This window comes from Myxine glutinosa, chromosome 7 (assembly GCF_964187855.1).
Source record: "Myxine glutinosa chromosome 7, kmMyxGlut1.1, whole genome shotgun sequence".
NCBI lineage: Eukaryota > Metazoa > Chordata > Myxini > Myxiniformes > Myxinidae > Myxine > Myxine glutinosa.
The window spans coordinates 85,238,428-85,264,432 of NC_136267.1; the positions used below are offsets into that span (position 1 = coordinate 85,238,428).

Below are 26,005 nucleotides of genomic sequence, written 5' to 3' on the forward strand. Positions count from 1 at the left end.
AGGTGGGGACCCGCCTTTCTTCCCCAACCCTGCCTCGTGGTCAATGGCGGCAATTGGAGCGGAGGTAGTTTCCAATCGACGAAAAGGGGGAATGGAGGTTTTGAGAATGGGAATGAAGGGAATCTATCTCTTTCACTTGGTGCAATGGAGTACTTCTATTAATGGGAGACACAGCCTTACCCTAAAACACAGAATAAGATATAACTATCGAACAGGGGTATTCTATGATTGGCTGACGTGTATGCTTGTGGACTAATTATGGGACGCCCTTTTGACCTTTACACAGCTCCGGAGGCAGGAGGTGCAGACTCAAGCAATATTCATCACCAATTTACCACAATACAACACAATCAAAAAAAATACAGTCCTCATATCCGCAACACTGCACCCTCCTCCTCTTAGGCACATCCCGGGCCTACAACTTTTTATTTAGTGTGACACGTAGGTGTAGTTCCCTCTACTTTTAACCTGACCCTGAGTGCGACAGTTTTTAAAACATAAATAAATGTGTCCCGCTGCTCCATTGCACCCTGCCTAACAGACTTACGCCCACAGTTAACCGAATTGCGGAATGGTCTTCAAACTACACACTGACGGTGGGGAGCATTATTTACAATGACTCTGCTTTTATTTACAACACTAACCCAGGACCTGTAATTGTTCTTTCTGGGGGGGAGACAGTCTGCTCTGCATCAATGCACCATTAAAGCACCCAAAAACGCACCAATACACACCCAAGCACCAATTGGTGCAGTCACCATTGTTCAAGAAAATAAAACCAACAACCCCTAACCCTGCAGGTGGTCTCTTGCTCTTCGGCTCCCTCTGCTGGTTATTATTATTTGTTCTTCCCGATGTCTTCCTTTCATGTTCTTACTGGCGGCCTATTTGTATTAAAACTTGCACCCAATGTGTCCTTTTTATTTTATTTTATTTATGGCCCACAGGGCCGACTACGTGTGGTTCACCTGTGGGGCATCGGTGCCCTGTGGCCAAGGTCCGCCAGCAATATTTCGGGCCCTCATGGCCAGTTCCAGCAGAGGGGCCATGCCCCAACCCATGGGGTCCATCAGTGGTGCTCGGCCACAGGCATGTGGTCCATCATGTGGTGCATCGATGCAGACAGCTGGTTCTGGGAATTCCAGGCGCACAATGGAGGACTCACGCACGCTCCCCTCGGCGCCCAATGCCGCACAGGTCATGTGGGAGACAAAAGAGACAAATGAGCGAGGGGTAAGGTCACAAGGGTACACATCAATAAGGCAATGCAAGGCGAAATGCGTACGGAGAGCGAAGTGAGAAAGCTCGTCCCTACCGTACGTCACCCCCCTGTCACCTACACTACCCTTGCCCTTACCCCATATGTACAAAATCTACACATTACCAATCCGTCACTACTGTCACGTCTCCCCATATTTCCTCTATACCAAATTCGTCACCACAATCCCTCTAACCAAAATTTGCCATTACCCAATTCATCATCAATCCTCATAAGGAGGAAGAGATGGAACATCAAGCACAATGTCACACCCACGTCATGATGCGTCTCACATTCCAAACATTTGCACAGTAAAAAATAATCAAAACATGGCATGGTGTGGAGTACCTGTCACCTCAGGTGAGTGGATGCAGATGGTGCGAGGAGACTTCCTTATCCTAACTATCCTCTAAATGACATTAACACACTTTACACTACCCGGGGTCTCTCCCTGCCAATCCATTGGCCAACTTACACTATGGGTTCTAAAAACCAATTCCCATTGACCAAACTGTGGTGCTTCTCAATTTGGGGTCTCACTCCCCCGATTCATCTCCCGGTGCCCTTGCACAATTTCTGGGCTGCGACGTGTAGCTCTCCCAGCAGGTCTACCCACCTGCACACCTCCACCACTGCAGTTGCCACCCGAGCTTACCTAGCTCCTCACCCTAACCTAACTAACTGGGGAAGGCCCCTCCTGGCTCTGTCACCCCTCGGTGCCCTCTGGCACTGGGCTACCCGGGTCCGTCCTCCGGATCCTCGGGCCCCATCCACAACAACTACTACCGGCTCCCAGAGCCCACCTGCGGCCTCACCTGGCCGACATCCTCACAGTGGTGGAGTGCCCAAACCAACTACACACACTAACAGGCTACACGCCCAGCCATTTCCACAACACTAATGCACCCATTCAATCATCATTCTTCCACCCGCACCACAGATGCCAATATCCAACCACAATTTACCTATACCCTCTACCTAACACTTACACTACCCGCCCCGGGTATTCGTGATGGGGGTCCATCCTTCCCCCATTCACACCTTCGCACCATCCACTCCACTCCATTGTTTCCATCATACTCACTCCACGACCATCCATTCCAATACTCCATATACTCCACACTCCATGTATTTCACACAACCATTCTCCATACACCTGTTGTTGCACACCTGTGCAATCACACCTGGTGCCACCTGCACCCTCCTCCTCTTCCTGGACCATTCGGTCAGCACAATACACAATCACCTTCACTCACTCATACACTGCTCCACACACCTGTCCAGTTGCACACCTGTGCAATCCTCAAACACACGGCATCATCTCATCTAACTACTCCCCTCTGAAACTTGCGCTTCCCAGTCGCCCCTTTAAACTATTGCGCTCCCACGTCATTATAATCCACACTAATCTACCTGCGTCCCCACTACAGGTATCCTTGTCACTAACTAACCTTAACGTTACCTAATGTCATCTTCGCTAGATCCCTACACACGATATATCCTAACCCTCCCGGGCTAGTTTTCACTGCCATAAACCCCATAAGCTAGTGCTCCTTTGCCCCCCCCCCCCCCCCGCTCTGTGAGGGATGGTGGATTTGCCATCCCACCACATCGGGGAGGTCCTACTATCAATTTCGCTCGTCCAAATCCAACAAATCAAAAATTTGCCAATCATCTGCCAATCATCAAATTTTTCCTTTTTCTAATTTTGGGTCCAAAACACTAACCTCATCACCCGTCTACTTATAAGATCCTCTCGGTGCGCCAATTCACATCTACAGCCCGGCTTCGTACAGCCGAGCAATGAATGCGGGTTCTTTGGTGCCGGCGGCTGGATGCGTCCGGCACTCGGTGCAGGGACGGGGGCTTACCCGTGCCGAGATCCCACGCACCACCTCGGCGCGGAGCCATCCAATTGCCCGATCTCGACCTGCCGGAACTTCTCCACAAAAGGGGGTCGCCATGATGACCCTCCCTATCGGGATGCCCGCTCCGCCTAGTGGAGCACGGATGCGGCCGTTCCAAGCGAGGCCCAGCGTGGATCGCGTACGGCGGTCCTTTCGAACCCGCCGTGGCTCGGATCCCCGCTGGTTCTCGCGGCACGCGAAGCCCGGCACGCACTGAGGGCCCGATTCGGCTATAAGTCGCTCTAACCGCTAACCCGGTTACCGTCGATGCCTCACCTGCATGCTCGCACGCATACGCTACCCCTTCCTTGCTCATACACCCAGCTGTTCCCATGCTCCTCGTACCTTTCCTTACACACCTCGGTACACTCATTCCGCTCACAGACTTGGTCACACACCTGACCACCGAACACCTTGGCACACATTCGTCGCTCGCACACCTCACCAACACACCTCTTCGCGCCCCCTCCTCGGTCACCTCCTCTGTGACAATCACAGGTGTGCTCTCACTCGCACACCCAACCACGTGCCTCACGACCAACTCAAGTGTGCATTCCCACACACGCTCTACCATTCCAGGTGTGCATCCTTCCATTCCAGGTGTACATCCTCGCTCACCTGTCACAACCAACTCACGCTCCGTGTCACTCTCACTACTTTTACCACCACTCTTGACAACGCACTCACCCTCACTCTCGACAGCGCACTCTTTCCTCATGCACCTGTCCGTTACACACCTTTCTCGCGCACACTCTTGCGCACACTCTCCCGTTACACCCTCTGTAACACTCACCACAGGTGTGCATTCTTCCTTACTTTTGACGGCGCACTCTTTCCTCCTGCACCCGTCCGTTACACACCTTTCTCGCGCATCCTCTTGCGCACACTCTCCCGTTACTTCCTCCGTAACACTCACCACAGGCGTGCATGCTTCCGTTACATCCTCTGTAACACTCCTCACTACGCGCTTCCATGTGCTCCCTCGCACACGCGCTACGACCGACTCACTCTCGACAGCACACTCACTGGTCGGCGCGCACTTTTTCCTCACACACCCCATGGTCGGACATTCTCGCACACCTCTTTTTTCGCACACCAGACCTGTCGCACACTTCACCAATGGCCTCTCACGAACACCCGGGTCCACAACATCCCCCAAGCCGACTGAAGCTCCCCTCACATCATGTACATTTCCGATTATATCGCCATTCACCTTGGCACCTCTTCGTCGCACCTCCTCTGCCACCTGCAAACTCTTTATTTGGTTAGTGAGCATCACATTATGAGTTGAGCACCGACCTTGTACCAATTCCATCACCTCCTCCTGGATTTCTCTTTTAGTTTCTGTCCGTCTCTTCTTAATTTCACTCACCCCCTCTAAAACCTCCTTTAATTTTTGCTTCACCTCTTTTATTTCCCGGTGCGTCTCCTCAAGTTCGTCCTCTAAGGCTACCTTGACCGTTTCTATGTGTGTCCTTACCTGCCGGTCCTTCGTCTCCATTACTTCTGTCACCTCGTCCAACCTCGTTGTCAGTCCCTCACGTACCATCTGACATTGCCTCTGTGTCGCTATTAAGTCATTTTAAATTTCTTTTTGTGTCGCCTTTAACCCTTCTAGTACCGCAGTGTTCCTTTGAACCTGCTCCACTAACTCCGTCTGTCCCTCCGTCAGCTGTTCCACCTCCTCCGTCAGATCTTCTATTCCCCCTTGTAACTTAGCCGTATTATTCCTCACCTCTTTCTCTATACGCTTTTCGCCTCGCTTTACCTCCTTGCGTACCCCCGAGACCTCCTCACTCACACCTCGTCGTATCTCCTCTTTCATCTCCTCCATCTGGTTCCCCATCTGTTCGATTTCCCGGGCGGATTGCTCCCCTATTTCCCGCAATTTGTCTTCCATCCTATTTTCTAACCCCATTAACCCATTTTTAACCCCCTCTAACTGATTCTCCTGGGCAGCCATTCTATTTTCCACCCCCGTTAACCCATTCTTTACCTCTTTTATCCCGTTGTCTAACCCCTCAAATTTAGCTTCTAGCCGTTCCCCCATTTTGCCCCCCATTTTGCCCCCCATTTCGCCCCCCATTACCCCCAATTGCTCACTCTGAGCCCTCATTTGCTCACTCTGAGCATCCATCCGGTTCCCCATTTGTCCCATTCGCTCACCCTGAGCATCCATTTTTGCTTCTAGCCTGTCCATAAGGGCCCCCATTTGTAACATAAAAAGGTCCGAATTCCCCAGCGGCGCTGCTACGGTCACGGGCGCGGCTAGATTTGGTGCCGCTGTAACCGCGTGCGCAAAGGCGCCATTTTGCGCTCCTGATACCTCGTGCGCGAGAGCGCCATTTTGCGCGTCTGGTACCCCCTCAACCACATCCTCCATATACATTTCCCCGAGGTCCTGGGTCGATTCCACCCCGTCTATCTCTAGCTCACCCACCGGCATCCGATCGCCTTGACCAGCCATGGCGCGATTTCAAAATTCGGGTTTTTGTAAAACAACACAAATTTCCAGCAGCTCGTAATTTTGAGCGCGTTAAGCGCGCTTCGGGTCCGTATCTCACTCCCAGACACCAATTGTTACGGTAATAACACAATTGGTGTCCAAAATTTGGGCTAAATAAATTTAGTCCCAGGTTCGAATCCCAACTCCTGACTACCAATTGTTGCGGACGCGGTTAAAGATGTTATTTTGACCGAGCGGTTGGTATTACCGCGACCGAACAGTTATTCCCCGATTAGAACCCGATTCCACCCAAACGTTGGCCGGATCGCACCGCGGCTGCTCAATGAGGGAAAAGACTAAAACGACGAATGCAAAGAGGAAGACGAAGGCAAAGAAAGGTTTGGAAATACTACTAAATTTATTTACTATTTACACACATAAGCAAAAAGAAAGCAGTCACGTTTATTTACAGCACATAAGACGCAGGTGACACAGTGAAAATACTAGCTTACCTACAGTCTTAATTAACCCAGGACAGAATAAACAAAAGACAGACTGACACGGGAAATGATGACAGGAATCGCAGGAGGTGGATGGCTGGAGGTGAACGCTTGGTGGAGCCAATGCGGAGCTTGGTGGAGCTTTGGTGGAGGTGAACGCTTGGTGGAGCCAACGCGGAGCTTGGTGGAGCCTTGGTGGAGGTGAACGCTTGGTGGAGCCAACACGGAGCTTGGTGGAGCCTTGGTGGAGGTGAACGCTTGGTGGAGCCTTGGTGGAGGTGAACGCTTGGTGGAGCCTTGGTGGAGGTGAACGCTTGGTGGAGCCAACGCGGCTGGTGGGGGGTTGGTGTGACGGGTTCTCTCTCCTTCCCTCACAAGCTTCAGGACTCTTTCTCTCTCTTTCTTAGTCCCACCCAGTCCAACAACTTCCTCTCTTGCTTAGTCCAACTCAAGGCCTTTCTGTCTTCTGATCTCCTCCCTCCTCGACTCCCTCTGGGGGCCTCTGCCTCGGGTTATATACGCCCCACCCTTGACCCTTTTGCGAACCTCCCCAAAACGTTCTCTCTCCGCCCTCTAAAGCCAACCCCTCGTTCTGGGTTGGTCGGCAAGGGCTGGTTCACTCCTCCCCTCTATGACGAGGTGGGGACCCGCCTTTCTTCCCCAACCCTGCCTCGTGGTCAATGGCGGCAATTGGAGCGGAGGTAGTTTCCAATCGACGAAAAGGGGGAATGGAGGTTTTGGGAATGGGAATGAAGGGAATCTATCTCTTTCACTTGGTGCAATGGAGTACTTCTATTAATGGGAGACACAGCCTTACCCTAAAACACAGAATAAGATATAACTATCGAACAGGGGTATTCTATGATTGGCTGACGTGTATGCTTGTGGACTAATTATGGGACGCCCTTTTGACCTTTACACAGCTCCGGAGGCAGGAGGTGCAGACTCAAGCAATATTCATCACCAATTTACCACAATACAACACAATCAAAAAAAATACAGTCCTCATATCCGCAACACTATGAACACTGCAAGGACTCTGGGGTGAATTACCGGGGGTAGAAAAGATCAAGGTTTTCGATGGGGGAAGATAAGAGATGGTGGTGAACAGCTGTTTTAAAGACCTGGAGGGAGGAGTGGGATTGAAGGGAGTGGGGGAGTTTGTTCCAGAGGCGGGAGAAAAGGGGAATGAAAGAGTGAAGGTGAGCAGAGAGCCTAGACTTTGGCAGTTCAACCATAAGAGGGTTGCAGGCAGATCTTGTGCGACCTGAAGGAATATTGGGGGGACAGAGCACAGAGAGAGCTGGGGGAGCAAGGCCGGAGAGGAGTCGGTAGAAGACAGAAAGACCACCAACCTGCCTGCGGTGAGTGAGTGAAAGGCCCTCGGAGTTGACTACATCGCAGGAGATTCCAATGATTCTGAAAGCTTTGGCCTCAACAGCGTGAAGCCGAGCAAGGTGTGAGGCAGGAGCACCAGCCCAGAGGGGGGAACAGTATTCCATTGAGCTGCGGATGAAAGCCTTGTATGTGGTGAGGAGCTCAGGTGTGCCAAGGAAAGACTTCGCACGACGGAGGATGCCCAGTCGGCGACTGGCTTTGGAGGCCAGCTTGGAAATGTGGTTTTCCCAAGAAAGATCATGGCAGATAGTGAGACCCAAAAGCTTGAGCGACAGAACTTCTTGGAGAGAATTGTTGAGAAAGTAGATGGGAGGGTTGTCCAGTCGGTCCTTTCGGAGAGACATTGTAAGAGTGTGAGATTTGTCAGGATTGAAAGACATGTTCCACTTGTTTGACCAGTCTGTGATTTTGTCCAGGTCTGCAGAGAGTGAGGAGGCTGCAGACTGCCGATCTGAGGGATGAGGAATGGAGCGGCAGATAGTGGAGTCATCAGCAAAGAGATAGAGAGGATTTTCCAGAGAGTCGGAGAGATCATTGATGAAGACCAGAAATAGCACAGGGCCCAGAACACTACCTTGGGGAACTCCAGCCAGAACAGGAAGGGAAGATGAGAGAAATCCATTCAGGGCCACACGTTGCCTACGACCAGAGAGGAAATCCGCAAGCCATGAGTGGAGATTTCCCTGAATACCATAGGAGGTGAGTTTGGTGAGCAGAGCTGGGTGCCAGACCGTATCGAAGGCACGTGATATGTCAAGTGAGACGGCTCTGATTTCCTGTTTGGCATTGAGGACCTCCATCCATTGTTGAGACAGCAGAAGCAACATGTCCAGAGTAGAATGACCTGGTCTGAATCCAAATTGATGATCAGAGATCAAGCCATTGGAGAAGAGGAAGGATTTGATATCTGAAGCAATGATGGATTCCATGACTTTGCTGATAATTGGGAGCAGGCTGATTGGTCTGTAGTTGCAAGGATCTGTTTTTGCACCTTTTTTGTGTAAAGCGGTAATGTTTGCTGATTTCCAAGATGCTGGCAGATGACCTTGAGCAAAAGAGACGGTGAAAAGAACAGAGAGAGGGTGAGATAGAGCGGCAGAGCAGGATTTTAGGACCCGAGGGCTGATGCCATCTGGTCCAGTTGCAGAATCAGAGTCGAGGTTTGATAAAAACTTCTCCACCTTGTCAGGAGAGAAGGACACAGAGTCCAGGAGCAGTTGGGTTCGACTGGGAAAGGTGGGAACAGAGAGAGATGGGTTTGGGACACAAGATTTTGAGGCAAACACAGAGTTGAGGCATTCGGCTTTGTCACGTGCGGTGTCAACTGTGTAGCCATTTGAGGTAAGGGAGGGGATGGAGGGGGAACAAACACCAGAAACGGATTTGACCAGACGCCACCAGGATTTGGAGGAAGGGGACAGGTTTGAGAGTTAAATTTGAGACTTGGCATTTAATGTGGAATTTTTTTTTTTCTTGACTTGGGTTTACTTTCTGAACTCGGTATATCAATCTGGTGAGTTTCTTTTACGCTTCGGTGACTTCTTTCTTAAAAGAACCATGTCACTGATTGTCTGTCGCAGCAAGAAGTCAATAACAGGATTATATCACAGGTGGCGTGACAAAATGTACGGACAGGTACATTTGACGATTGGCTTCACAATCGGGTATATAAGGGTTGTTGCGTTCTGTATTAGTGGAAAACAACTGCTGCACGTCTACAAAAGTTATTGCCGCTTCCCCTGGAGATGGTCCGTCAACTCGACAATGCTGTTTGTCATTTAGTGGTGGCTTTACGACATTCCGGCATGAAACAGTGTGCTATTGCTCAGCAGTATGGCATCACTCAAGGTCAGGTGTCAAAGATCCTGAAACGAAATGCTCAGAGGGGTGTCCCTCCTCCAATACCGAGGTCAGAATGTCCCCGCAGAACCACAAGGAGGGATGACCGCCAGCTGCACCGGTTAGTCCGCAATGGCCGTACCAAGTCAGCTAATCGGCTTAGGGCTGATTGGCAGCAACTGACAAATGTGCCTGTATCCAGAAGGCTAGTCAACCAACGACTGGTACAAGCAGGCTATCGTGCCAGGCGTCCCCTGAGAAAGCCACATCTGACCAGACAACACCACCAGTGCCGATTGCAGTGGGCCAGAGAGCACCATCAAGGGCAGCCAGGACACTGGAATCACGTGATCTTCAGTGACAAGTCTAGATTTCTGGTCTATCGTCAATATGGCCGCGTCCGAGTGCGCAGACAAGTGCATGAAGCCTACAACGAAGATTGTATAGTGCCAAGAGTCCAAGCTGGAGGTGGTGGGGTGACGGTTTGGGCTGCTTTTCATGCAGGGGGCAAAACTGACTTTGTTGTTCTGAATGGAAACCTGAACCAGTTCAAGCACAGGGCCATTCTGGAAGAAACATTGCTTCCATTTGTTCGTGCAGCCTTTCGAGGAAACTTTATCTTCCAAGATGACAATGCACGGCCTCATCGTGCTCGCATGATCCAACACTTTCTTGCTGACCGTGGTGTAGAGCATATGGAGTGGCCTGCCATGTCCCCGGATATGAATCCGATAGAGCACTTGTGGGCAGAATTAACGCGTCAAATCGACAACTTGGACCAGCAGCCTGCCTCTGTGCGTGAATTGCAGCAGGCTATTGTCACTGCATGGCAAGCGATTCCTGTCCAAACCTTGGCAAATCTCGTGAACAGCATGCCTCAACGTGTACGTGCTCTCCTGAATGCTCGTGAGGGTTACACGAAGTACTGAACTGTAATTTTACTGTCCGTAATCCCAGTCGTAATTTAACTTTTGTTTTTGTTAAAAAAAATTTTTGGCTAATGTGCAAAATAAAGAGATACTTCTGGAAAACGCACAGAAGTTTAACACAGTACTGTCCGTGAATTGAGTTCGATATCAATTTACATCACTTTCAAGGATCAATTTATTTGCTTCGAAATGTCAAATGTGGTTTTTGTTTCTTTTAAAGGTCACTTTAACAAAATCTAGAATAATTTCAACATAATTCCAATGAACTTTTGGTTCTAAGTTATCTTGAAAAGTAAGTTCACCCCCACAAAAAAAATATTCCATATTAAATGCCAAGTCTGTATTTTGTACTCATAAACACAGTATAAGTCAAAAGACCCAGAGTCCGAAGTTCTGAAAGAAAACAAAAACCCGACTAGTACATCAAGCACAAATTAATAGTTCACTCATTGCATTCTGAGATGTTACCCTTCTGAAATGCTAAATTTGTACCAGTTGATAAAAGCTTGTTTTTTCCCCTCCTTCTAATGCTGTAATGTATCAGCTCAGTTTATCAAGGTGTGATTTGGTGTAAAAATAGGTAAGTTAGAGGCAGTTATTGAAAACGTTTTTCTCATTTGTACAGAATTTTTTTTTAATTTCCCTTTTTTTTTCACTTTCAGTTCCCACTGGCTGGTTTGTATTTTAGACTTGTCGTCCGCATTAAATAACTTTTGGCTCTTTTTCTCCTGCAGAATGTCATCCCAGCAGAAGTTTCATTGGTTTGTGTTGTAAAACCTGATGACTTCTGGGACAAGAAGTTTACTCACTTCTGCTTTTGGAAAGAGAAGAACCGGTTGGGCTTTGAGGTTTGTATTTAAAAAGCTTGGAGCATTCTGCTGCTGTTCTCCCAATGTATTTGGCGGTGAAGCTAGAGGGAGGGGTCTGCTGTGGTTCCTATTTTTACCTCCACCACCGCAGGTGGATGGAGGTTATGTTTTCACCTCTGTCTCTTTGTCTGTTTGTCTGTCGGTGAACAAGATATCTCAAAAAGTTGTGGACATATTCGGACGAAATTTGGTATTGAGGTAGTGTGTGTGACAAGGACAAAATTATTAGATTTTGGTAAAGATCCCGATCTGGATCTGAGAATTTTTTATGTGATTCTTCATCATTGAGAAATAGAGCCAAAACGATATATAGCAGGATATCTCAAAAGGTTGTGGACGGATTCAGACGAAACTTGGTGGACAGGTTGTGTATGTGACAATGAAAAATTTATTCAATTTTGGTGAAGATCCGGATTTGGATTAAAGAATTATTTAAGTGATTCTTCACCATTGAGTGATGGGGCTAAAACCGATATATAGCACGATATCTCAAAAAGTTATGGATGGATTTGGACGAAACTTGGTGGACAGGTTGGGTGTGTGACAAGACCGAATTGATTCGATTTTGGTGAAGATCTGAATATGAATTCGGATACGAGACTTATTTAAATTTTTAAGTGATTCTTCACCATTGAGAGATGGTGCGACAACCGATATATAACATGATATTTCAAAAAGTTGTGGATGAGCTCTGACTATACTTGGGGGATGAGTTGGTTAGGCGACAAGAACAAGCCGATTTGATTTTGGTTCAGGTCCGAATCCAGATCCGGTCTATCAGTGGGATACAAAACGTAAAACTGTTCAGCTTGGTGAAGGTATGCACTCTATCTAGTGACATTCTAGTGTATTGTTGAGAAGCAGATTAACAAGGGTTCACTCATAAGCAATACCTCCTTATTAATAAATGAGTGGTGCAACATTGTAGCGATGCAAACATTTAAATATTTGCGAACGTCCTTGTGTAGAAAGATTATTGTCCTATATGTATGATTGTCTGTCTTTAGATGAGCTTGTTTGTTTGGTGATATTTCATCAAATGTAGCTCAGGATAAAACAGGAAGCATTAATTATCCTTTTTTATTTTTCTCCACACCTTTTTGTGTGCAAGTAATAATGCTTATTGAAGAGCAAGGTGATTGAGGAAATAGTTCCTGTCTTGACCTTCACCTTTGCTATGCTGTCAGGTTATCCTGGTGTCGGCCAACAAACTGTCACGCTACATTGAGCCATGCCAGTTGACCGATGAGTTTGGTGGTCACCTAAAGCACAACCACATGGACTGGGTCACTAAACGTATGGTATGTACCATGTAGTGTTCGCACTTTTGTGGATAGGACATAAAAAACACCTATGGCCATGTGCACATTTATGAAATTGTGAAAAACATTGATAGGACAACTTCAAATCATTGGCAAATGGCCATGGTTCCTCAATACTGTCACTTCTCCTTTTATCACCAAATGTTAATTTTATAAACTGCGCAGCTTTTATTCATTCTGTTCATATTGCTGCATGGATAGCACTCACCGGAAAATGTGTTTTCACTATCTTAGCGGGTACAGACCTTGCTGGAGTCTACCTCTCTACGGATGAACCAAATGATTACAATTTGCATGAATTGACGCCCAAGTGGTTGAATGCTATTCGTTTTCCAGGCGTGTTCTCCCATGCTGCTTATAATTCATAAATATGGTTCACTACCAATTTAGTCCTCCAGAGGTAATCGATTAACCAAAAGCATTGACTCGATAAAATGGTGGGATTATGAGGAGCACCATGTCTCTTTAATAAATAAACAATTTATTATAGACATGAGACAGATGGCCCAGAACCTCAAAAGGACACGATATACAGTTATTAAGCACAATACTGATAAAGAAGCTAACCTCCTCGAAATGGGCCCTTATTACACTTGAATATTAACAACTATAAAGTAATATACGTATGTATGGTTATATGAGCACAAGTGCAGTATACACAGATTATGACATATTCACTCCAATATAGCAAGTAATTAAAGAGAATTTAGTTTTACTCTTAGGTCTCTGTGTCGAGAAATATGGACTACAGAACGCAGAAGTCAGTTTTCATGCTGAGTACTTAACTCATGATATTGGGATCGTTATTTGCAATCGTATATACTGTGCTGATCTGTCTGTTGCCTAATGGTGTCCTACAGTGTTGTGTCTTACATCCTCCATGAGTCCTAGATGTGTCAGAGAAAATAATAGTAGCCTTTATAAGGAGCTTATGTATATATGTGTTTGTGTAGAATAAAGAAGTAATATATCTGTGTGCTGTTTTTAGTCCTTTGAAAAGTTTGACCGTGACTCGAGAATGCTGTCGGCAGAGATGTCCTGCATCATAAACGCCGCAAAGAACACGAGCCAGCCAAACACGTATGTTTCCTGATGTTTTATATTCCACGTGGAAGGCTCATGGGTCACTTATTGTTTTTAGCTCACCTGGAACGTAGTTCAGGGGAGCTTATGCCATGGCGCATCATCCATCCGTCAGTCCGTAAACACTTGCAAGTTCTTCTCCGAAACTGCTAATGGGATTGTGACCAAAACTGGCACAAATGATAAGCTCAGTCATATTTCCAAACCACACACACACACAATTTAGATGAAACTTGACCACAACCTTCACCATCCATGATGTACCAAGGTTTGTTCACGGCATTGAAATACTCGGGCCCTAAGGGGAATAATGGGGGGGGGGGGCGGTGTGGGGGGGAGGGTTGTCCCCAAAATAGGTATTTGCTTTCTTCTCAGAAACTGCACACGCCCATATGTTACATCACACACAGACAGTGTTTTTATTAAACACCCACACCTCACACGAACCACGCACCACAAGGAAGAACGTAGGTAGCATTTGAACGGACTGGGGTAGGAGCGCTGACAGGTGGGATAACCCGTTAAAAAACAATCACATAAGTGCCTCCTGAGAGTGCTGGGCATCTTGCAGTGCGACGCCAGGAATGAGTGACGGGGAAGAAGGAGGTGCTCCAGAAAGCGCACCAATCCAAACGCTCTGTGTGGGATCAGAGGTGAATGTCTGAACTCTGATCCCACCAGGCTCCTCCCCGCTCAAGCGGAATAAAAGGCGCTAATAGAGGAAGAAGAACCTGCCTGCAGGTGGGAGGAAGGGTAGGGTGGTGTGACCAGTAATATCTTCATCTTAAGTTTCATTGATTTTTTTTTTCAGTATTGCCTGTTTTTGCTCATCGTGGTCTTAATAAATTATATACGAGTACCAATCACAGAAGGCTTTAGTTGAGTCAACATGCTGAGAATACTTTGTTCAAGCACATATAAATCATCTGAATTTAAATGTCTCCAAGCACTACTACTGAGGGAGGGTCTTGAAAAGACTCTTAAGCGACTGAAAATGGCAATATTTGGAATATCCTTAAAATAAACCATCTTTTGGATTGCTATAAAAACCTTTCATAGTGTATTGATCCTACCAGGATATTGGCTATTTGGAATGCTTTTGCTCTTTATTTTCCTTGAAATGAAAATTATTTACATTCTCAATTTATGTGCATCAGTCATGGCTGGTGTGTTCTAATGATTTCCTCAGGTGTGTTATTCATCACCATGCCGGTTTGTGTTTCCACAGTGCTTTGACAGAAAAAGGACTTACTGCAGATCCTGAAACGATAATGGAAAACGGTGCGTGCGAAACCGACCAGCCATACGATGTGGATGCATGTTGGTCCAGTAACACTAGGGAATGCACGTTAATGCAGTAACTACCAGCCATACTGTAGGGGAACATTGCAATCGAGGAACATGACCAGCCAAACTAGAGAATGTATGTTAATGCAGTAACATGACCAAAAGGTGACTGTTTGGACTGCTCTTTCAGTGCTACCCTCCCCCGTTTTTCCTGCTTATAATCGTGTCCCCGGGTCAGTCAAATTCCACTCTCTTGTCTCTGTGATTTAAATTTTTAGTTCACCAACATTTTATTTTTATTTTTATTTTGACTATCTACATGAATAAGTCCTCGTGGATGATAATGGCAATGCTGATGAGTACAGAAAACCATGCAAACTGGCAAATGGGAAGTAACCGATGTGTCACGGCAGGGCGACAGCTCACGCAGGAGTTGCAGGTGGGTGGGGAAGGTGGCCCTCGTGAGGACGTGATTGGGCTGTCGATCGAAGGAGAGTCCACTGCCAGTGGACGCGTCTCAGACATACTTGAGGCCCTTCGCACAAAGCACATGGAGTGTCGGGAGCTCTGCCGCCAGCAGAGCCGGATGCTGCGTCTTGAGGACCTACGACAGAAGATAACAGAAGTGAGGGTCGTGTGCCATTTTCCTGCTGCTGAATGTTGTGTTTGCTCGAGCAAGTCAATTTATTTGTTGTTCGCTTCATTCCTGCTGCCATTTGTGAAAGTGTGAGACACTTACCTGACATGGTACTGGGTTACTGTTTTATTCATGTACTTTTGAGTTTCACAAGCCAGATTATTTGATTTTTCAAATGCTGTGTCTGTTGCTCAAGTAGAGATTGTTTTTGATATCGGTTCGGTGTCAGCAACTGATGAACTAATGTAAAATCCTCCACTCTTGACTTTATGTTCTCTGGCCAGGTGGTGAACTGGTTTGAAGGTCCTGGCACAGACATGCTGAAAGACCAGAAAGGGATTGGAAACTCTATTCGTGCTACCCATGCTATGCAGCAGAAACATGAGGAGATTGAAAACCTGTACACTGTATGTTACACAATCTCGCACTGTGGACAACCTGTACATCACAGTATTATTTGTCTTCAAATCTTCCTCTGAGACATCATGAATTTGGTAATCTCCGATTTGCAGAAAGAAAAATAAATCCACAGATTTAACATCATCGATATTTTTCCACGCTTAGGCAAATTGAAAGAATATCATGTCAAATGGTACTAGAATGGCACTCGGTGGAGTGCATACCTGCGCTAGGCTGAGCAGTTTGTTTTGTATTCCACTGATAGGTCGGATATGCATCCGGACGTCAACAAAAATCGAATCGGCTTGTTCTTATCACCAGCATAACACATCCACCAAGTTTTGTCATAATCCGTCCACAACGTTTTGAAATATGCTATTTTAGCATGACCCTATGAATCACTTTATAAATTAGAAAATTCACGCATCTGGATCGGAATGTTCAACAAAATTGGAACAATTTGGCCTTATCGCACACCTAACTTCTCAATCAATTCCCCCCCCCCCCCCCCCCCCCCCCCAATGTTGGAGGCTCCAGGCACGGACTATAGGACTACATAGCCGTCATCGAGGCCAGCCCTTAAATAAAAAAGAAGGAAAGTGTATGATGAAAAGTGTATGGTGTTTGTTTGTGAGAAAGAGAGGTTGAAGCTAGCCCAGTAGCTGTAGTTTGAGTGAGACATTAGTAAGACCAGCAATCCTGACACAGAGAGTGTAAAATGGTTTCGGGCACCACTTTAACGCTCCTAAGTCAGGACGGTAGTGCCACCCTGGGTGGATGATGTCTACAACCTATTACCTAAAATGTTTAATCTGAATCCGTCCATAACTTTTTGAGATATCCTACTCACAGACAGAGGTGAAAACATAACCTCCATCTATCTTTGGTGGCAGAGGTAATACTTAGTGATAAATTGCAAATGAGATTTAAAAATTACAAGTCAGGAGACGACGATGGTTCATGAGCGAGCGGTATTCAATGACAAAGGTCAAAACCGACATTGAAAATATATAAATAGGAATGTATTATCTGTTATGAGACTAGTTAGCTACACAATACCGAAAATTTGGTTCGATTCTGACAACTTTGAAAATTTGACCTTTGTGACCTTGAAATGTCAAAACGAGGGTTACTGACCTTGAAATGAGATAGAAAATAATGTATAATCAGTTATGAGGTTAGTTAGCTACACAATACCGAAAATTCAGTTAGATTCCGACAACTTTGAACATTTGACCTTTGTGACCTTCAAAGGTCAAAGATTCTGAAATTTGTTGGAAAACTTGTATTTCATGATGTATGTGATAATATAAGATCATGTACGACATTTCACCCTATCAGGAAGCGAACAATGTAATAAAACCATCAAAAATCGACTTTTCGAAATTTTGTGACCTTGTGACCTTGACCTTGGGGCGAAAATGAAAAATCGAGATCCGTGGGGCTAGACACATGACATTGGCCTAACCAAATATCGAAACCCCTGTCAGATTCCACCAACTCCCTCGGAGAAGATGTAGCTTGAAATCGATTACCCCCTAAAAAGACATCTTTTTGGGGCGTGGCTCCGCCCACAATGGGCGCAATACGCCCACTCTATTCAGGACACAATTAGATCATGATATCAACTTCCCACCCAAGTTTCATCAAGATCGGATGATATCATCGGGTAGGTATGCTGCGGACAGACAGACACACACACACACACACACACACACACACACACACACACACACACACACACACACACACACACACACACACACACACACACCATGACGAATATAGTGGTCACTCTGTTTGATAACTCGTGAATCAATTATTTGAACTGAAATCAATAAATATAGGAGCAGTTTTTTTATAATTTATTTTTTACTTCATGATCGGAAATCTTGATTCAAGATGGGTTTGTGATGCCATCATAGCAGAAGAATCAGCACGTTCTTCATGCGAGTTGTTCACCTCTTATTAATGATGTGCAGTTGGTTTTTCACCGATTGTATGGCTCGCCCATTATTGTGCAGTCACATGTAGAAATGGCAAGGGGCGTAGAAGCTTTCTGAGGTTTTCAACTCAGAAGAAGGTGGCAGTTGCAGATTTCACACGTAAAAAGGGAAAGCAATTGAGCATTTCTGTTTTGAGCATGGGACCTAATGTTAATGATCCTGAGCTTGGGCTTAAATGGCAACCAATTTAGTCTTTAGGTCTGGATCTCAAATGGCACCCAAGGCTGTCTCCCTGCATGGAATAGAATGGTAAAAATTAAATTTACTTGAAAAAAGCACAAGGATGCAGGTAAACGTTACTTTTTATTGTAATAGTACAATATGAGCTGCATAGATACTGCAAGTTAATAAGTACTTAACAAGTCTGTAGTTCTTCTATTGAGAATTTTCTATGTTTCGATGTACACAGTAAACTGAGATGCATGAACATGTTTACGACCCGAAAAAAAACTTTCTGCCGGATGTTTTGGAATCTTGTCAACAGGAATGGTTTGCGGTGTATGTGGACTTGGGCCAGCAAATTGGGAGCTCACTCACCTCTCCAGAAGAGGACTGCACTGGAGAGCTGCGTACGTTGCAAGAACGGCTGAATGAGGTGTGCTACCGGCACGCCACACGGCTCGAGTACCGACAGCGGCTGCTGCATTCTGCAACTGCGTTCCACGGCCTGGTTCAGGAAGTAAGATCAACTGCATCTGCCCTCAACTGCATCTACCCTCGTGCATGCTCCTGTGCTTGTTTATTTTTGTATGCCTAATGCCTCCTCTGCACGCTGCCTATTGTGTTGCATCCTCTGCACACTTCCTCATGTGTTGCATCCTCTGCATGCTTCCTAGTATGTTGCCTCCTCTGCACGATGCCTAGAGTTTCCTCCTCTGCACGCTTCCTCGTGTGTTGCCTCTGCACACTTCCTCATGTGTTTCCTCCTCTGCACACCTCCTTGTGTGTTTCCTCCTCCACACGCTTCCTCGTGTGTTTCCTCTTCTGCACACTTCCTCGTGTGTTTCCTCCTCTGCACGCTTCCTCGTGTGTTTCCTCCTCTGCACGCTTCCTCGTGTGTTTCCTCCTCTGCACGCTTCCTCGTGTGTTTCTTCCTCTGCATGCTTCATCTTGTTGTTGCCTTCTCTGCACGATTCCTACTATACTGCCTCTGCATGATGCCTACTATATTGTCTCTGCACGACGCCGACTGTACTGCTTCCTCTGCACAATTCCTACTGTACTGCCTCTGCACGATGCCTATTGTACTACTTTCTCTGCACAATGCTGTCCCTCTGCGTATTGTCTTCAAATACTGCTTTCCCATGTTGCCTACTGTACTGTCCCCTCCTTGTCCCTGCTCCCAGTTGTCTCAGCAGCTGGATGGACTGCTGGGCTTGCTTTGTTCAGATGTGCTTATGGCTGATGGTGGTGTGGCCCAGCAGAATCTCCGTTTACTCGAGGAAAAACTTCAAGCAGTTGGTAAAACGGGCCAATAACACAATTTGCTAATTTTGTAGTTTTGCGTGCCGTGTTGTGTGACAAGCCATGTGCAGTGGGGATTGGATCAGTGTTCCACTACACCAGTTTGTTTGATTTTTGTTTTATAACAGTGTCCAAAGCTCATGGAAGAGCTGTCACACACAAATCATGCACTCACATTGACAGACATTAGACAGTTGAAGTTGCTTCACTGAACACACTGGGTACTGGCAGGACCCTCTCATAGCGGCACTTTTCTCTGTCATCATGAGGCAAATTTTGGGAAGAAATCTCTCTCCCCATGGGAGGCCAACCCAATGGATCTCTAACAAACTCTGTCCTTTATAAATTCTGAACAATCAAAAAAGCAGCTCGTACCATGTTTTCTTCTTTGGTATGACTCGGCCAAGGTCTGAGTTGAACCTCCAACTTCCCAGACTCGGAGTAGATGCTCTAACCAAATTGCCACTGCGTCTGGATTTTTGTCCATTCTAAAATCCGAGCTTTGAATGGACACAAATGTTCGAAGATTAGCAAATTACCCTTCCTGAAGGTCTCACATTTACCTGCTATGAATTGGCAAAAACTGTTTTTTTAAATCCAATGTTGGCTTGTTCCATGTGGTTGGTTTCCCGTTCAGAAACAATTATATCGCATGTTTCCCAGATGGTGTATGGCAGGGTCTGCAGGAACAGGGCCGCACTCTTCTTGAACTGCTGGCCCAACCTCCGGCCCACGAAGCCTGGCACAGCGGTGATGATGGTGGGCAAGACGATGAACCCGAAACGGCAGTCCACGTGCAGGAGATCCTAGATGACATGGCTCTGCGAAAGAAAAGGCAGGGGTGATGGAGTGAAAAATAAATACCTACAAATGAAAGCTAGAGTTTCCACTGGGGGAAGAGATGGAATTGGGGTGTGGGTGTGTTGCAGGTATTTTGTGTATTTTAAGAGGTTTATCATTCTTTCGGTTGTGTAGGTGATACCAGTGTGATTTCCTTTACTCTCTCCTCAGGTGTGAGGATATGGTGGATGTACGAAAGCTGAAATTACTGCAGATAATCCAGGTGCTGAAATGTGAAGATGATGCAGCACAGGTGATTTATTTTATTTTTATTTACTTATTTGTCTTCGACACATTCAAAAGTTATAATATTTGGATGTTATGAGCATCAACAATCTACGCAAGGCCTCCGTTATTGTTTTCTATTTTTACTGTTATTACCTCTGCCAGCGAAGGTGGATGGAGGATATGTTTTCACCCCTGTCTGTTTGTCTGTGAGCAGGATATCTCAAAAAGTTATGGACTAATTCAGACAAAACTTGGTGGACAGGTTGGGTGTGTGACAAGGACGAATTTATGAGATTTTGGTGAAGATCCGGCTGCTGATCCAGATACCAGAATTTAAGTAGATAATAAGATCCAGATACCTTCACCATTGAGAGTAGCATGACATCTCAAAAAGTTGTGGATGGATTTGTATGAAACTTGGTGGATGAGTTGGGTAGATTATAAGAACAAACCGATTCGATTTTGGTTTAGGTCCGAATCCAGATCCGGCCTATCGGTGGGATACAAAACATAAACTGGTCAGCCTGGCGGAGGTATGCGCTCTACCGAGTGCCATTGTAGTTCCATGCTGCTATTGGCTATCCTATTGAGTTTGTTTTACCGTTTGCATTGTCAGGCCATTTCTTAGTGTCAATGAGGTTTATGTTGGATACTTTATTTAATTTTACAAATTGTTTTTTGTAATCCTTTTATCCGGATTAGTCAAAAGATGTTCTTAGCAATTGGGTAATCCCATAGTAGAGTATGGGAATTTTTGGAATCGCCCTGAGGACCTCTGGGCAGATTATCAATCGGCAATAACTGGAAACTAAGTGGCTCTGTTCACTCCCCTTTAAAATTGCCAAGCTCATCAGAAACATAAATCCATCTGGTTTGCTCATTATGGTGCTTTGTACTTCTCTGGTACAGGCAGTGGAGTGGTTGACGGAGCTACATGAGGCCCTTGTTGGTAGGCACGTGGCACTAGGTGTGGGCCTGGCTGAGGCCGAATCTCTGCAGGACAAACATACCAAGTGTCATGATGTCGCACAGGTGCCTTCCCAGCAGTCACATTCAAATGTTCAGTTTGTAGAGATAATTAGTGTCCAGGTAGGTATTTCTGAATGTAGTCGAAGTTTGGCACTTTGCTGATTGACAAATGCTCGTATAAAGTTTAAATTATTATTTAATCATTGTACCGTATTAGCAATGTCATTAAATTAGCGGATTTCTTTTGTCTGTTGGATTTTGAAATGGAGTTGTATTTTTTGGTACTCCAGAGTACGTATGAATATGGTCGAGAACTGCTGCAAGCATCTGTGCTGATGCGGAAATCTCTGCGTTACTCTGGAAAGGTGAGCGGGGACGCCTTACCACGTCTCACCCGTGCCTGGAAACAGTTTTCCACTGCATCAGATGAAAGGAGCCAGCGATTGCAAATGGCGCGCTTATTCCACACAGCTGCAGACAAGGTAGATAACCTGGTAGCTAAACTACTGGTCTTTCCAGATCACACAGACCCCCACAGTTGGGATGTACAATTGCAGCAACCTTTCTTTTTTTCTTCTCATCCAATTCGTCTTTCTTTGCTTTGGTAAGGTGCTGGAGGTACAAGAGGGTGGTGGCGAGGGGGCAGCCAGGGATTGCAGCGATGATGACAGACCAGAACGGGATGGATTGGCAGAAGCAGAAGCACTCGGCAACACTTTGCTGGAACGACTGAACATGCCAGTTGTCTATCCCGATGGGTATGAAACGTCACATAGCCAATTGGTGTTGTTGAGGATGAGTACATTCCATAAGTTTAATTTGGAAAATTTGAAATATTTTCTGTGTTCGCTATTCAAAATCTGTTAACTTATCAGTCATAACTTGGTTTTTAAGACGTCAGTAGCTGAAAGTCACTTTTGACTCTTGTCTTCTTCCCCTTCTTTCCTGATCAGGACTGAACGCTTTTTCGGATCGTTGGATGAGCTTGCCGGCTCTGCAGACAATGTACGAGAAAAGCTCCAGCAGCTTGCTGAACTAAGAACAAGCCACGACAGACAGACTGCCATCTCGTAGTCTGCATTGCCAAATCTCTAATCACCTCGAAGAACATAATGCCTCTGGGTATTGGTCGGTCTCAACAGGTGTTCTGAATTTTTGAAAGAATCAGAACAGTACCTTCGGGAAATTCCACTAGGCTTGAGCTCCATCTTGAACCATTGGAACATTTTGGTTCTCTTTGGATGAGCAGTGAGCCATTGGAACATTTTGGTTCTCTTTGGATGAGCAGCGAGCCATTGGAACATTTTGGTTCTCTTTGGATGAGCAGCGAGCCATTGGAGCATTTTGGTTCTCCTTTAAATGAGCCTGGTCAAGTTGACACCCAGCCCTTAATTTTGAGTGACAAGGTAGTTGCTGATCCCTCTGATTGCTTGGCTTGTAGTTGACCTTTTTGATAACTTAGCGATCCCAATGCTTGTAGTTACTGGCGTCGTCAGGAGAGAGGGAATTTCAATCATGGAATGATTGGACAAAATACAGAAAAGCAGGTCAAAACCTTCTTCCTCTTTTTTCAGATTGTTGGCTGGATGCTGCAAAGGGTGCTAGAAAATGTAACTTATGACCGGAAATCCTCCCTCCTTGTTTGTGAGCTTTGCCTTCTCATGGAACAGAATAACCAAATGTTGGCATGTCGAAATTGAGAGGCACCTTTACCAGCACACACTTAAAAGTATCTATGGTCGTTGGAGACAATTCCCATTGAAGTTCAAGAGAGATGAATTTGAAGTGATATATGACCTTATGGTTCATCTCATTCATAACTTTTGGGGAAAACAAGTAACTATGTATGTTTTTTCTATTGCCTGCTTTGGTGCTGCCACCTGTGGCTAACAGCGGGCACTTCCATTGCAGTTTCTGAGGGTCTTCAATGCAGTTTGGGTGAGACTGTTTTCATTTTGTCTTTGCCTGTTTTGTTACCTGATTTGCAGTCACATGGCTGTTTGTGCATTTGTTAGCTTTTATTTTTGTGTGGCCCGAATGCTCCCCTTTTCCACCACTCCTTAGTTCCTCCCCCTCCCCCACCCCTCCCCCACCCCTCCCCTTCACCTCCCTATCCTCCTGCAGGATACCTTATCCTGTCATACTGGTTAAAAGGTCAGGTGCCGCAGTAGCATGACAGCGGAGAATTCCTTCAAGCATGCGATAATCTGAATTGAAAGCCAAGACCTGCATTATGAGCGTATGATATATTGTGGTGCTTACCCTGAGCCAGATTATACAACTCAACCTCTTTGCTACAGCACCACTATTCTTCCCTCCCCTGCTGTTTCTCTCTGCCTCCGTTGCCCTGCTCACCTTCTACCAGACTATTGCTCCTTCCCCTCCATCCCTCATCTCTCTACTATCCTCTCCCACTCCTTACTCCATGGCCTCCACTCCACCTACACAATCCATTTCTCCATCCCGAAGTCTGCCCCTCAAAAATCAGAGGGCTCTGCAAGTCCCACATCCTCACTTACATCCTCAAAAAACAATCAAGCAAATCCACCTATCTATAGGGATCAAACATCATGATCTTTAAAAAACGATTAGAATATGTTGTCTCTTGAACTTGTATGCCTCACAATCAGTAATGACCTCTCCTGGTCAGAACATATCTCCAAGCTGGCTGGTAAAACTAGGTGCAGGATATCGGCATTTTGTGTCGGGCAAAATCCTTCCTTGGTTCTGCAGAAATTCTCACAGCAGCATATAAAGTATTTGTTCAAAGCATAGTGGACTGTTCTCGTTTATGGGCTGGCGCACCTGCAACTCACCTCTCGCTCCTGGAAACCGTGGGGGGGGCAAGGCTTTGCGAAGAGTTACCCACCGAGAGGCAGTTACATGGGACCCACTACTTCCTTAGTATAGACCGTTTGGTCCCCTTGCTCTTGTCTGCCATTTGTCACACCATCTAGCAACATCCTCCTTGTCAACCTCTCAAAGTCCATGCTGTCTAATAATGTCCATCTTTCCCCTTCCTCAGGATTGTAGCTCTCTGCCATAGCCTGAAATCATTTTACTTCCCACAAACCACTTGCTGTCGTCCACTTTATCTTACTTTGTTGCTTTCATGTCTGACTGTTTGCTTGTTCCATCGTGTTGGTCGAAACCTCCTGAAAATCCATCCTGTCATTTTGCAACACCATGAACCTCGACTTTGTATATTAAAAAAAAAAAAACGCACGATCAATGTCAAAGTTGTCTGCAACCTTGATTTGTGAAAATTGTCCGCCAATGTCTCAACTGGAATTGATGTAGATAAAAAATTCCCCAATTTAAGTCCAACTGAAGCTGGGAATGGTTGGAACACAGTGGACAAGATGACAAAGAACAGACAATTTATTGGCAACTTCACCAGTCTCGAAGGACAACTGTTTGGACTGATATCTGGAAATCAAAGAAATGGAAAGATATTTGGTGAATGTGGAAAACTTTCGATCAAGTGGATATTTCATTCTGACGTTCTGATCCACCGATCGATTTTCATCTTTTGCATTTTGGGAACATTTTGATATAGAGTTAGTTGAAGATGGCTCATTAAAGTGTTCATGAGTTCCTCTGTACGTTGGACTATTGGTGTCATGGGGACCTTTTACCAATGATGTATTTATTATGCGTACACTATTAGGATGATTGACCTCGTCCACCCGTTTCCCATTTCCTAGAAGTTTGCACATTTGGACTTGCGCCTTATTGTAGCTTTTCGTTTCCTCAAAGGTTGGAGCAAGATGATGCAGTGATTTAGGGTTGAGATCGGTGTGCAATTGTCACCACATGCTGTTAAACCCTCACCGGTTGAGGTGTTGGGTGTGCTAAACAAGGTAACTTGGCTCCTCGTCTCTCCGTGAATCGCTTGTGTTATTCATTTGACGATGATGTGAACTACCCTATGAGCATTAGTCGTAAATGACTTCATTTAAAAGGTCATGAAGATGTACGGATTTTAGATTTTACTTTATTTGTACTTGTTCGAAACCAAAACTTTGTTTTAATATTTGTGTTGGAGAACTTTGTGGGGGCGTTTTGACCCTTAATGTGTAGTTTTTGTGTTTTAAAAAAAACTTTCATCCTGTATATTTGCTAGTTTGTACTATTGCATTATTTGGTATTTTAATCAACCAAATATCAAAGGAGCCTTGTGGGCAAGCCAAGCCATTTTACCATTGCTATTAAACACGTGACTTTTAATCTCGTGAATAGTAAACATTCGATGCAAGTGCTGCAACGATTGGGCTTCACTGTGATCTGCTGTGCTGGACTCTTGGTCATGTTGCTGGACTTTATATTCGGGTTTGAGGTTTTCTTCCCCCCCCCCCCCCCCCCAATTTCTACCTTTCCATTTGTTTTGTATACCCCAACCCCACCACCATATTTTATGGTGTTACACACCTCACCTCTCCCCATATTTTGTAGTGTTATACATTGAGGCCATGAATATACCGTGAGTCCGTTTAAATATGAACACATCTGATGATTTTGTGCTTTAATATTCACGCTCCAGAAGTGCCGGTAACTTATCGAAGTTGTCATTGAACGTTTGGCATTCTACTTTCCATACCAACGAAATTCCATCGCATTATTA

General features: G+C 45.7%; 1 protein-coding gene across 1 annotated transcript in view; it reads left to right on the forward strand.

Moving 5' to 3' along the window:
• SESTD1 (SEC14 and spectrin domain containing 1) overlaps positions 1-24,606 on the forward strand; it is a 32,426-nt gene extending 7,820 nt beyond the window's left edge. Inside the window, exons 5-18 of the mRNA XM_068122627.2 lie at positions 11,012-11,125; positions 12,334-12,447; positions 13,457-13,548; positions 14,780-14,832; positions 15,252-15,463; positions 15,760-15,882; positions 18,365-18,559; positions 19,227-19,341; positions 20,008-20,179; positions 20,356-20,437; positions 21,322-21,444; positions 21,672-21,863; positions 21,991-22,139; positions 22,335-24,606. Of these exons, the coding sequence (XP_067978728.2) occupies positions 11,012-11,125; positions 12,334-12,447; positions 13,457-13,548; positions 14,780-14,832; positions 15,252-15,463; positions 15,760-15,882; positions 18,365-18,559; positions 19,227-19,341; positions 20,008-20,179; positions 20,356-20,437; positions 21,322-21,444; positions 21,672-21,863; positions 21,991-22,139; positions 22,335-22,455 (1,857 nt within the window). The 3' untranslated portion in view covers positions 22,456-24,606. The remainder of the gene's footprint in view (positions 1-11,011; positions 11,126-12,333; positions 12,448-13,456; positions 13,549-14,779; positions 14,833-15,251; positions 15,464-15,759; positions 15,883-18,364; positions 18,560-19,226; positions 19,342-20,007; positions 20,180-20,355; positions 20,438-21,321; positions 21,445-21,671; positions 21,864-21,990; positions 22,140-22,334) is intronic.
• Positions 24,607-26,005: the final 1,399 nt, after the last annotated feature.